General features: G+C 41.8%; 1 protein-coding gene across 6 annotated transcripts in view; it reads right to left on the bottom strand.

Moving 5' to 3' along the window:
• Nucleotides 1-552: 552 nt before the first annotated feature.
• The window catches only part of MYLK (myosin light chain kinase), a 197,022-nt gene continuing 184,108 nt past the window's right edge, over nt 553-13,466 (bottom strand). For 5 of the 6 annotated variants that reach the window (XM_014265771.3, XM_014265772.3, XM_074548806.1 and 2 more), the window contains 5 exons: nt 7,868-8,020; nt 6,782-6,905; nt 5,479-5,608; nt 4,486-4,602; nt 553-2,674 (listed from right to left, as the gene is read on the bottom strand). In XM_014265771.3, coding sequence (XP_014121246.2) covers nt 2,421-2,674; nt 4,486-4,602; nt 5,479-5,608; nt 6,782-6,905; nt 7,868-8,020 — 778 coding nt within the window. In that variant the 3' untranslated portion in view covers nt 553-2,420. Of the gene's footprint in view, nt 2,675-4,485; nt 4,603-5,478; nt 5,609-5,832; nt 5,908-6,781; nt 6,906-7,867; nt 8,021-13,466 lie in introns of those variants that run through there. The other variant, XM_074548808.1, reaches the window with a different exon arrangement.

The raw sequence follows: 13,466 nt of genomic DNA on the forward strand, positions 1-13,466 counted from the left end.
TGAGGATTTGCTCAAGAAGCATGTTGCTACAAGCAGGGTGTTCGCACAGTCTTTGCTTTAAGGAGAGTCTGTGTGGTCCTGCATGGCCTATGGTGATGTGGGCTGCATGACAGCAGAAGTCTGAATAAAGGCAGCACAAGCAGATTTGTGCTAATCTGTTTTACAGTTTTTAGAAACACTGGTGTAAGTCAGTATCTACATTGAGTCTTCCCTGATTTTTTTTCTCTTCCTCCCACAGTCTTCCAGAACTCTATGTTTCCCCACCATATGGGAGTTCCCAACTGTGAAACAAGCCCAGAGCCACCCTGGAGCCCCATCCACGTTCCCACGGAGGCCTGTGGTGACACTGGGGACGTTGCAGAGCGCGAGGCCCCGAGTGCCAGCCCCAGGCTGCAGCTGATGGCGCTGGGGCAGAGCAGCCTCCACTCAGCCCCAGCCAGGGCAGGAGAAGGGCAGCAGCACCACAGACATCGGGGAGGCTCCGCTGTGGCCACCTGAGGAGAGGCCTGGCCAAGGTGGACGCGGTGACGCTGCAATAGAGCATACGAGGAGTGTGCTTTGTGGTAGTATTTATTTAGGAACCGTGAGTAACTACAGCCGTAGCAGTCTCATCTTTGCAATTCTGATGGTTTAACAAACAGGGAGAACATTAGCATATTTTTATTAAGGTATAAAATACACCCCGCTGCCTAAAACATTAAAAAAAAAAAAAAAAGTGAGGAAAGCTCTGTATGCTCTAAATCAGATTCAAAACCTTTCTGTATAAGGAGTTGTGGCAATACTGTGTTTAGTATAACAAGAGGTTTTTATCAATTGAAAAGAAGGACATGCTGGCAATCTGAACTTAGCAACAAAGAGTAAAGCAGTTACAAACCGTCGTGTCACCCACATTAGCTGAGCTTTGAATGCAGAAGAGCAAATCATATGAAACATACACAACTAGGTAATATCAAACAACCTAAGGTTGGTAATGTACACACCTGTATTAAAGTACACTGACTACTTAATGGTGAGGATTTAAGGTAATGTCTTTTTTTTTTAAAGAGGTAACCTTTGAAATGCAAATGGTTGCACTTTGCACACAAAAAGTGGAAAAGAAAAAAATCACTTTTGGAATGATACATAGATATAAGACACACTGGTTTTGGATTATGCATAATCACCTTGCAGCCTCTGATATTACCTCTGAACAGCAAAAAAAAATTAAGAAGTGCCAATACTGTGAAAGGAAAGCAAAGTTACTAAGTCTGAGTGCGTTAACCATTTCTGAGAAAAAAATGGGGTTTGGATTTTTTTTGTTTTTTCTGCGTTTTTAAAAAACGCAACAGCCTTACTGGTGCAGGTTCAAGACAAAAACAAGACAGTCACGCTCATAAGGTAGAAATAGGTCCTATATAGGTTAAGATTCTTTGGAAATTGCTAAGAATAGAGGAGTTTGTAATCCAGGCTACTATCTTTTTGGCTACTCAAAAAATCTGTGGGAGTTTCCAGCTTATCATCAGTTGAAATCTGTTTTGCAATTGCCAAATAAATGCAAGTAAAACTTTAACTAACCTGGGATTCCATTCACAGACATGCACAGAGAAATCACTGATTGTGCAATAACCTGTTTTTTCACAGCAGCATATATATGAATCGTAAGTCTTTATCAGACTGACCAGAAACACAGAAAATATTCTCAGTCTTTGTGTTTTCAGTCTGTTTCTTAAGTAGGCAGCTGCAACTGCACTGAAGTGACAGGCTCCATAAGGGAAAGATGACAAAGTGGGATCAGCTGGCTAAAAGCAAGATCAGGAGTATCTCAGGAAGCCACCTGGATGTTTAATGCTTGCCAGAAATACAAGGGCACTAACAGCTCACTGTCAGAGGCAGTGAAAATGTTTGAAGTTTGGTCTGTGAGACTCTGCTTAAAGGAAACAAGAAATGAACCGTGCCAACATACAAATTGCAATGCTGGCTGTGTCAAACCTTCCCTTAGAGAAGATGCAGCTCAGCCTATTCCTCAGGACTGGAGAGATTCACTGCATGTCTGGCCAACAATTCCTTTAAAGTAGATCTTGAGGAGCCAACTTAGCTGCGGTTTTGGCTGAGAAAAGTGATGGCAAAGAGCAATGAGCTCAGTAAATAGAGTATTTTTCTTTAAGATGTTCAGAATATAACTTAGTTTCCATACATGTGATTTTAAAAGTAGCTTGGGCAACTTAGTTGATGGCTTGCTTAAAGTCAATCCAATCATGCTAGCAACTTAAAAAGCCTGCTGGTTGGAAATAATGCCCATACATAAAGCTAACAGGTATCAACTGATCATGCTGAAAAAACAACCCCCCAAAGACCTACGTTTCACACAAGGTGCTTTTGATAACTTGGTTTTCTGAGCCTTATAAGGAGAGTCTTTAAATATATTTTATTTTAGCCTTGTTTCATTCTTCCTCCTCTTCACCTTCTTCTCCTTCTCCCTCTCCTTCTGCCATTGTTTCCACAAGGAGCTCTGCGGTGCACGTGGCTTCCCCAAGGCTGTTAACAGCTTTGCAGGTGTATTTGGCATCATCGTCCCCACACACTTCAGAAATAGTCAAAGAACAGTTCCCTTCCTCGTCGTAATCTATCTGGAAGTGACGGGACTCCTTGACAGGCTGATCGTCCTTGAACCACATCACCTCAGGGTCGGGATAGCCTGCGAGAGCAGAGAGAGAACAGCACTGCAATGAACGAGCATTAACTCAGCACTAATTGCCTTGTGCTCTAATTCCCATGTGGGGACGTGCCTATGTGTTGATAGACAAATATTTCATTGACTTCTATGGAAAATAAATGTAGATGATGTGAGGCTTTTTTACTTCACATTTACCTGAAACTGTTTTTTTACAAATAGCAAAAACTTCTTGTGAGCACTGCGGTACTCGCCGGATTCCTCCTTCCAGTCCCTGAGCAGTGGCTGCAGACAGTGTTTTGTGTGCTGTAGCCATCAGCCAGCAGGGAACTCCTGACAGTGCATCTGAGGCTCACGTTACACTGCAGTTTCTCCAGAGACAACAGCTCCCAACGCTGAGATTTAGAATTTCAAGGGTAAACTGGTTTGGGTTTACAATTTAATACCTTTCTCATGTTGCTTTGCTATGCTTATTCTGAATCTTCCTCTTCTTAATCTGCTCCTTAAAATCCAGCCTGTCCTGAACACTGCACTCCCTTTTTCTGTATTTGTTAGGGTAAGTGAGGAAGTCTAAGAAAAGCATTTTGATTGTGCATCTCAACAGGAGTTTCAGAGCCCTTTGTGAAGCAAATGGCTCTGCTAAGCCTCGGAGCAGGCTGTACAACGCCTGCTGCAGAACAATCCCTTATACAGTACTCTTGGCTGCTGTAACAAATTGAAGGTTTGTGATCTCAGCCAAGTTCTGGACTGGGAGGGGAGGATAAGTCCCAGGGGAGAATAACTCCCCACTGAGCAGAAATGAAGTGCAGGAATCCCTAAAGCAGAGTGAACATTGCAGCAATACACTGCACAGTTTGGAACATGAGCCGTGGTACATCCATCTGTTTTATTCCATGCAGTACTTGTGCACGTACCCACCACACTGAGCACCCATCAGCAATAATAATCCACCCTCACATCTCCACTGTGTGATAGGAAACCCAGTAAGGGAAAGATTGAGAGCAGAGGAACAAGCAGAAAGTCGATGAGGCTGTTTCTGATTTCCTTATTTTAAGATTATAAATTTACTTGTACGCATGCAGGATGGTACTGACCCCACCCATTTTGTTTTCACAGCTCTTCTTTCTGAATTTCTAGTTTCCGTCCACAGCTGAGATACACAAGGTTCAATCTCATTGCAGAAGTGCCACTGCTCTTGGCCTTCAGACTCTTGGGCTGATCATGCTCACACTCCTTATATGTCTTCTCATTATACTTTGCATATTCCAGTCTGAGGTTTCTTTCCTGAACTCATAAGTTAGAAACCCCCACGCAACAGAACAGTATTTTCTAGATGTGATTTATGTGACCAGCACAAAAATACTATCTTTACTTCTTATGCATATGCAGTTAGGGACTTTTTTGCCTTTAATGAAATGTATATATGGTTTAAAGTTATCTTGAGGTGGCCTGATCTAGTCTGCCCTTTCAGACAACTGACCTCCTACTAATTCTTGGTGTCTGACTGGCACTCTCTGAGTATACTATTGGAATTTATGCTTCTACTTTGCATCTTGCTCCTACTGTTCCCTCAAAAATCAAATTCTAGTTCTCACTTGCTATTCTTAATTAGTGATTCACACGTGGACTCCTGGAGACTTCTGTTCTAAGGCAAGTACAGAACAAGCTCCAAATAATTTCTGTGATTGCAACACATTTGTGCAGATACTGGTAAAGTGAAATGGCACCAACTCAACAATAATACAGAATTAAAAATTGAAAAAGTACAACAATTACCCAGTGCAGAAAGTTGACAAGGAAGGAGAGAAAGAAATAGACATGCTTATTCAAAGTACCTTCAATTTTGCAGTCAAATCTAGCAGCACTTCCTTCCACAACTTCCAAGTCAAGGATTTTTTTAGTAAAATATGGCTTTACATGGGGCCTGTCTTCAGCTTCTTCGAGGAAAGCATCTGGAGGAGAGCAAAGAGGTAGTGAACAATATTACAGGGCATATTTTCAAAAGATGTATTTTAGTTTTTAATTACCAGATGGTAATGAAAGCACCTTTTATTTCACTTAATTCTGTCAGACTAATGGGACAGCAGGGACATTGGCTGCTTAGCTTTGTGCCAATCTTTTGCAGCTGGAAAAGGATTCAGGCCATAAATAGAAAAAAAAAGGATGTTCAAGGCCAATGCTACAAATCCTCAGTGTTTTTCCCTTGAATTTGTTTCTAACCAAAGCTGGACTTTTGCTAGGCAGAGGGATAAACGAGCCCCACTTGTATCAGGCCCACAGTCTATGTGGATTTGTCAAAATTGCTTGATTTTCATCAGTGTCAAACATTTGCACTGCTGAACTGTAACATCTGACTGTTACACACCACTAATTCACATTTCATCTGGGGACCTATGGGAGTAACACAGACATTTCCTTAAATGCCCTGTCTGAGGAGCATGGTTAGTGCAGGGTGTGTGCCATGGTTACAGCAAGTGTTAATACTTCATTGCTTGCTTGCTTCCATGAGAAGGCAATACATCACTGTCATCTTTGTATAAACATGCATTCCCAAACCCAGAGAAAGTGCAGCTGACAAATCTGCCTTAATTCTTTGGCTTTAAAAAGAAAAGAGTTTACTGCCTGGGCTTATACTGTGACATTTTGAGTAGCAGGACAATATAAGAACAGTGAATTTTTGACAGATTTCTTTAAAAAATAGGAAGATAAGAGAGAGAGAGAGAAAGCACAGTAATATCCAACTAAATTGGTCTCTAGCAATTTGCTAAAAGTTTTAGTAGGATTGATTCAGAGACAGGTGAAAATATGAGACAGAAAAAAATCCTTACCTTCATTCTCTGCTTTGTCAGCATTTATAGGGCTTGTAGGTGAGCTCCCAGAGGCCTTCCTCCCACTCATACCAGAAATCATTGCCATGGATGACAGTCTTCCTATTGCTCTGACAGCATGGCCTGTTTTCTAAGACATAACAGAAAAGGCTTCTGATCAATCCAGTCCAACAGGCATGTGATTTTCTGCAACAATCGTGCTTCGGACAAATTATCTGGGATCTCTGCAAACCTCACTGGAATTGGTGGACAAACTGCTTATATATAGCTCAGTTGTTCTAGGAGAGACAGAGCAGGCTGGACTGAATTACCAAATTTAGTTGCAGATATAAACTTCCCCTGATGAACTCATACCTAAATGAATGTCTCTGTTAGCTGAGGATAAAAAGCACTGTGCAAGAGGAGGGCCAGCAGAGAAGCCCTGTCCTGTGTAACTGGGACTGAACTCTGGTGGGGAACGCCTCTCTCCACTGCCTGCTGGGCTGGGCTGGGCTGAATTTCATCCAACATGGATAACGAGCTGATAGGAAATGAATGAGAAAGCACCATCTGCATGATGGGAGCAGACCTCTGACAGGACCCAGGATCAACCACCAGGCTACTAAAATATGCTCAAACTATGAGGGCTGTAGTACAGACACTTGTATTGCTTGAGCTTCGAGAAAGGAGTAGAATGTAAGAGGGAGTATAAGGTAGACCTACACAAGTTAGTATTTCATAGGCTACTCAAAAGGACCCAGGATTTCACACAGCAATTCCTGTAGCATGGCACAGATGTACCTGCTACTCCAGTTCCAGCAGTAGGAAAAAAGAAGATAGGGAGACTAAATATGTTGCAGAAAACCAGTCTGATTGAATGCATGGGAAGCTGGGGAGGTTCCAACAAGACTGAACTCTTGGCTTAGTAGAATTAAACTGCCATGAATTAAGGTACCTTTAGGAAGGCCAGGCAGGCAAGTTTTACCTGTGCTGTTCAGGTTTGTTAAGAATTACACAATCCTCCAGCTCTCAGTGGCATGGGAAAAGAGAGAGAACCCCAGAAGAGTAGAAAAAACTATACCTGAGCTCCTGCCTTTCAGCAGCCTGAAATGGGATCATCCTGGGTAATCCATGTGCAGCTGTGCACCCTCCTGCTGCCCAGCTGCAGGAACCAGACCTGCTGTCCTGCATTCCCACCCTGGCCACACTGCAGCTTCCACAGCAGCAGGAACCCCCTGATGTGATGTGTTCCCCAGAATCATAAACATTAAAAATAAAGAGGCTTGTTAGGATATCCAGCCCAATTCCACGTCCTCTTCATTACCTGCCATTTTCTTCTGGCCATATATTTCTTCATCCTATCTTTGGAAAGTTTTTTTGCTTCCATGTTTTTGGTGTCTTTTTGCAGCCAGGGATGCTGAAGACATTGAGTACAATTTAAGCGACTCCTGTTTTTGTATAAAAAGACCAGTCAGTGTTGTCAATAACGAGAGAGGAACCTACCTATGGTAACATTTTTTTTTCTCTTTTCTGGGAGCTGATTTTTGTGTTTCCTAAATTTAGCAACAAAGATCACATGGTTTTGCTTTCCCAGCCATTCTAACTTCTTAAACTCACTTTCACAATTTCTGTAGATCTTTTTGAGAGAAAACTGTGCATTTTTAAGTGTTAATAAAACATTATAAAACAAAGCAGGAAAAGCCATTTGTTTTAGGCAAGGAACACATACAGCAGAGCCACAATGGCAGTGATTCAGCTGCTTCTTGCTGCCAGAACCCTGTCCCAGACCTCCTTTTCCTTCACTTACAGAGATTCCCTCATCCCAGCACTTAACAGCCTCCTGAACATCTCAGAACAGAAATGTCCAAATCTCTCACCACCTATTCTTCACTTTGCTCAGGGTGCACATGTAAATAACCCTCTGTTCTCCATCGATCCACTTGCAAATTCATTGGAAGAAGTATGTTTCCTTTCATTAGATCATTCTGCAAACAGAGTTTCCAACTCTGATTTTTTTTTCCCTTGCCCAATTACTACATTTATAGGGAAGCTGCCTACTCAGAGGTACCACACTTAAAAGCGACACAAGGCAGAACTGCAACCCATTCAGACAAGACAGAACGTGTCACGCAGGAATGTTTGTCACGAAAGAGAGGGGATCAGAGTGGCCACACAAAAGCCCCGGGTGCACCTCGCCTGAGGGGAGGGAAGAGCACAAAGAGCTCCGAAGCTCCATTCAGCCCCTGCACCCTGCGAGTGAAATCCAGAGCTGCACACGGGCACGCACAGCTCCTTATAAAGTATGGCCAGAGGTGCTGCGGCCCTGGGGAGATGCACAGCGGGGAAACACGAGAGGCAACTCCGGCTCAATGCAAACACACAAAGTGCAGCACGTAAATCCAGCCTTTACTTCATGTCTTTCTTCAGTAGGTTGCTGATAAAGTCCTTGGCATCGTCAGAGATTTCATCGAAAGCCTCATCATCGAAGTCCCACGTTGCTGAGGTGACATTGGCAAGGGTTTCGTTGTCGTTGTCTCCCATGAAAGGAGAGAGTCCGCTGACCCTGGGGACGGAGCAGACACAGACACAGAACAAACCGCGTCAATTTGCAAATTACCGGAGGAGCGAGCGAGTTTAAATCGTGTGTGACATCTCCCATGCTCTGCACTTCTTTACAAATAAAAGCTTGCTTTAAAAACTAAGTTAAATTTAAAAGGACTCAAAACTAACTACAGATAGTCCTATGGGAAGGACAGAAAGGTACATTTTTCTTGATTCCTTCTCTTTTCCCAAGACATTTTTGAAGAGAATTAGAAATAGGTAAAATTGGAGCAAAGTAGTTTGGTAAATGGCTTGTCTAGTTCTGCATAACTAATACTGGATTTTTCACACCAAATTCGGTGGAATATATTTTTTCCCCCCTGACATTTCCTCAGAATCACAGAATTGTTAGGGTTGGAAGGGATTCTGGAGATCATCTAATTTCAGGGTGATTTTGCTGCATTTACTGTCAAACCAAGGGGGTTTTTGTACATTTTATTTCATTTACTCCTGCAAAAAGACCCAAGAAGAAAGATGCATAATGAAATAATGAAATCCACAAGGCTATTTTGTAAACAAACCCACCCTGACTTATACAGACAGATAAAGCAATGCTGCATCACTGCAGGCTGCGGAGTTATGCAGATGCATGCACAAGCAATTTGGTCTTTATGTTCTCCATCAGTCACGATGATGCGTGAAATAGAAATAATGCTCTCCTATAACCTAAGTTGAGCTTCCAAGGCTTTTTATACAATATAACTGATAAATTGCCAGTGAAAGGCAATTACAGAACATCATGGTGTCATTTTTGCAGTCTCTTTTTCCAGTCAAGCATTATCCTTTATTACACTGTGCATCTGGATATTTTTGATGCCTGTATATATCACGCTTTCAGTAAAAACTTAAAGGTGAAAGGTTGCTTATTCCCTAGAGCTACAAGTTATTCACTTTTCCAGGTCCTCCTGGCATGCAATTTACAGAATAACCTATTCTTCATGAATTTTTGCAGACTTTATTTGATTTCTCTGCACAATTGTGTTAACCAGTACTACTCCGTTCTTTTAAATATAGAAAAATAACTGTAACTTATTAGGGTTTTGAAAACACTACATGGAAGTAATACTATATAAATATCATGGTGCCAGAGAATATCACAGAACAGACTGCTTAAAAAAGATTGGGGTCAAATAAAATGAGATTAATAACAGAATGATCTCCTTCAAAGTTATTTTGCTTCTTTTTAGGCTCTTCTTACATTCAAAATCTGATTTGTTTCTAAGTATTTTATTTTATAAGCAGAGCAGAAACACACAGTCTTTGAAGTCTCACACAGAGCAGACACTAAATCTTTTACCATTTCTGGAAGTTGTGTGCAGTACAGCAGACTCTAGAATCTTATGTGTGTACTTCAGAAGCTTCTTAGTAATAATACATGAGCTGAAGATAAAAGGTTTGTTTATTCTCAGGCAGAACAAGGTAAATCAGAACAGAATGTATTTGCTGTCTTACTTTCCATTATATGTGGTGCACTCGAATGCAGCAGTGAATCCTGACTTTGTAAATGGCTAAGGTGGCATAAACCCATTTATGAAGATATAACAGGCACAGGTTACCAAAAGCTGAAAGTTGAACGTACTAGAAATGCCTCCACAAAGCCTTTTTGCACGACTGTTCCTGTGTTTGATGCTTGCTTTACAGGAGGAGAGAAGGTTTGTGCCGGGCAGGAGAGCACTGCAGAGCTGGCACAGCTGTGGGCAGCGCGGGCTCTGCTCTGCCCGCACCCCCTGCAGCCCCCACGGGAATCTCTGTCCTGGAGTCACAGAGCATTGCTGCAGGGCCTTAAACCCACCTCCTCTCCAACATCTGAACATTTGTCAGTTATGACAATGTCAGTCTTCTCCATCGTGTTTTAACTGGTGATAAATCTCTACAGACCACAGTTCTGATTTTGGGTTCCACACACCAACTGCTGGTTTGTCTCGTTTTTACCTTGTGGTAAGAACAACAGTCTCAGCCAAGCCAGCAGCTCATACAATGACAGGTCTGTGAAGTATTCCTTTAGCTCATTGTCAAAAGAGGGGATGTACATTTTCTCTTCATCCAGTTAAGCTCCGTGCCCATGCTTGGGCAGCCGAAGCAATAAAAATTGCATTTCCCTTCAATACTTGATCGAAGAATGCCAGAGGTGACCTCTGCACAGTATTACCACAAATAGTGCTGTGCAGCTCTTGCACCACATTGGACAAGATTTTGGCCTATTTCCAGAGGTTAAAGCTGCAGCAGTGAGAGATCTTATGCATACTAAAAAATCTGCTTTAGGTACAGGGGCATTGCTTCATGTAGAAACACCACTGCTCTGTGGGGCTGTAAGAGGCAGCACTTGTGCTGCATGTCCCACACAGCTTTTGAAGGGTGAGGATGAATTAAGGGTGAGAAGATTTGAGAAGGAAAAAAATTCTTTGGTTGTTGTTTTTGTTTTTGTGTACTTTTAAAAAATATTTTAGAACTGTACTACAGAATTATCTGATAAAATTTTAACTGCTTTGGTAGGATTGCTCTATCCCTTGCATTTGTTAAATTACCAGGTGGATCTCAGTTAAGCCTCCACTCACTTTGTCATTTCTGAACACCAGTGTAACAGTGCCCATTCAAACATTTCAATGAACCTATTTTCATATTTCAATGAACCTATTTTCATATTTCTGAATGTGCTGTTGCAGATTTACAAAGCTAAAATAATTTTCTCTCTCTACTACAGTTTTGCACTGTGAATCAGTTGCTTGTTGTGGAAGTACTTCTAAGGAAAACTAGATCCTTGTCTAGTCAGAAAACAAAATCCAGGAACTACTGTAGATTATAGCCAGCAATTTTTATCTCTAGCACAGATTTCACTGACCGAAGTCTCGGCTGTTCATTTCTTAATAGCCATTTAAAGTAATAATGGTCCAGCAACTCTTTTGACAGATAATGGAAACAATTTCTTTTTGGAATGCTGAAGTGATAAAGATGAGCTACTGCTCCAGAAAATTAACTCTGAGCTTACACTGCGAAGTTACTCTTAGACAAGCAGCAGGCTGTTTACTGAAAACATTTTTCCAGTTACTTTACCAGGCATCTTCCTGGCATGTTAAGAACCTTTTGTTTAGAAAGTCTTTCACAGTTTCCACTTCTAAATAAAGAAGAAATATATTTTATCCTCTAGGAGTTCCTTAACATTTATTGGTCTATCCTAACAAAGCTGTGAGTGCAGACTTAGAAACATTACGATGAAAAGGGTCCAATGTGGATGCAGATTCCATTGCCTATGTAACACCATGGCATTTCAACTGGAAATCTTTGCATTAAGACTCCCATTAATCCAGGGAAGATGGCTTTGCTGCTTGTCTAAAGGGTCAGACTGTGAGCATTCCTCTGCAAGCATCGCTTTCAGCTCCAACTGGGACTGCTGGCACTTCTGATAAACCTGTGCAGGGCATGTCAGATAAGCATGGGAGGATGACACCTGCACCCTGGAGATCATGTAGAGAATTAATTCTTTTTCAAGTGAACTACAGCAAAAAAATAGTCTGAAGATATTTTGTCAGGGACTGATCCATGGGACACTTAGCCCACTCTGGTCCTCCCTGGAAGAAGCAGACCACTGAGCCCATGTAAAGGAAGACAGCTCATTGCTGAAGCCAGGGTGTTATTGCTGTTCTCCTCCTTGTTTTACATGCCCAGTGGATTAATGAGGAACCACAGTTTGCCAGTGCCACTGAACAAAATAAAACATTTTCTTTTGAGCGGTACAGTCTGACATTAAAGCCTTCCTAACTTGGTTTAAGGAAAGAACAAGGAGTGCCCTCCCATCTTTAATATAAAGAGGTGTAAATTTTTAACATTACATAGAGCTGAGTGTCAGCCTTGCTTTATCCAGGTTCCAAGCCACACACCCAAAAGACAAACGATGCTGAAAGATCTTTCAACCAACCCAAACTGCCAAACAAGGGAGGGGGAAGAGCAGTGATGAACGACACAATGGATAAAAGGGAAAGAGAATGTTTGAAGAATCAGGGTGTGTGCTGTTAGGAAGGGGCTGAAGGGAAAGAGTATGCAGCAAGATCAAATGTGATATTAAAACACAGCCTAAGATAAAGTATATTAAAAAATATTAATTGACAGAAATCCACTATGCTGAAAAGATAAACACAGCTTGGCACTGATAAAGCAAGGAGACTCATTGGAACACAAGCAGGGGTTTGAATCAGCCACAGACAATTCCTCCCTGAAACTACTTGGATCCTTTGGTGCCAGAAGGAAAAGGTCAACCCCCACATTCAATGTACACCCATGCAGCGCTGAAACCTTAGACTGAAAATTGGTTTGAAACAAAAACTAGAAATTGTTTCAGATTACTAAATATTCAGAACAATGTTTATCCAAATTGATCATCAGAAAAAAAAAAAAAAAAACTAGAAATAGAAAAAACATGTAAATTCAGCAATGCCCAGAAGAAAAAATGGAACAGAAAGAGCTGGAAAGAATTCAGGAGGTTTAACCTTCATTAGATACAGATTATTGTAAATGCAGAAAGAAACATTGAAATAGACATAAATGGAGATGATATACATGAGCTATAATATTTGTGGCCTGTTATTTCAAAGGCAATAGATCAACATAAGTATGTGGAACAGCACTGTGATGCAGAACAGGACAGAGTACAAGATAAAAGTGGAAGATAAAAAAAATGAGGTAGAGAATACAAACGGAAATTTAAGGAAGAATAAAGACAGATGAAGAGACAGGACTGAATAAGTTATCCAGGAAGATAAAAAGGATTTAATATGTACTTTAGAAATGTGGAAAGGGAACCTATGAACTGTAGGATGGAATAAAATCAGTCTTGCCATAAGGAAGACAGATGCAGTATCCCAGCAGGGAGTGCAGTATCTGTACTTACATCTGCATAGCAGAGGGCTGGGGGGAGGTTTTGCTGCAGGGTTTTGGAGGACTGCTGTCACCCTGCACCTTCCTACTTTAGATTACAACCCAACCATTTATTCCTCTGCAGGGAAGACCCTTCACTCACAGAGATCACTTTAGCAGCTCTCTGCTAAAGCCAGTTTGTGTTCATTGTTGTGCAGCACATCATGGAAACACAGTCACTTTCCAGGCAGGTGTTTTGTCAAGTGATGCTGTGTGTGCTCCCTGCTGTTCCCTTGGGACAGAGGGTGGGCACAGCAGCTCTGGGCCATCAGCTGCCTCTAGCAGAGCTGCCCTTACATCCAGTGCTCTCCTCTGCCTGCATGGCCCCACTCCCACGGCAGGGGAGAGGGGTTGCACATGCCCAGGTGATGGGCACAGTGATGATGTGTGAGACAGATACCAAGTGAGTGTGTCTTGCACTTCAGGCACAAGATTTGGTAGCTCTGAGCTTAAAATCAAAATGGGAAAGCAGAGCTGCAACTAAAGAGAGATGCAGTTCT

Source organism: Zonotrichia albicollis, chromosome 10 (assembly GCF_047830755.1).
Source record: "Zonotrichia albicollis isolate bZonAlb1 chromosome 10, bZonAlb1.hap1, whole genome shotgun sequence".
In the NCBI taxonomy this organism is placed as follows: domain Eukaryota; kingdom Metazoa; phylum Chordata; class Aves; order Passeriformes; family Passerellidae; genus Zonotrichia; species Zonotrichia albicollis.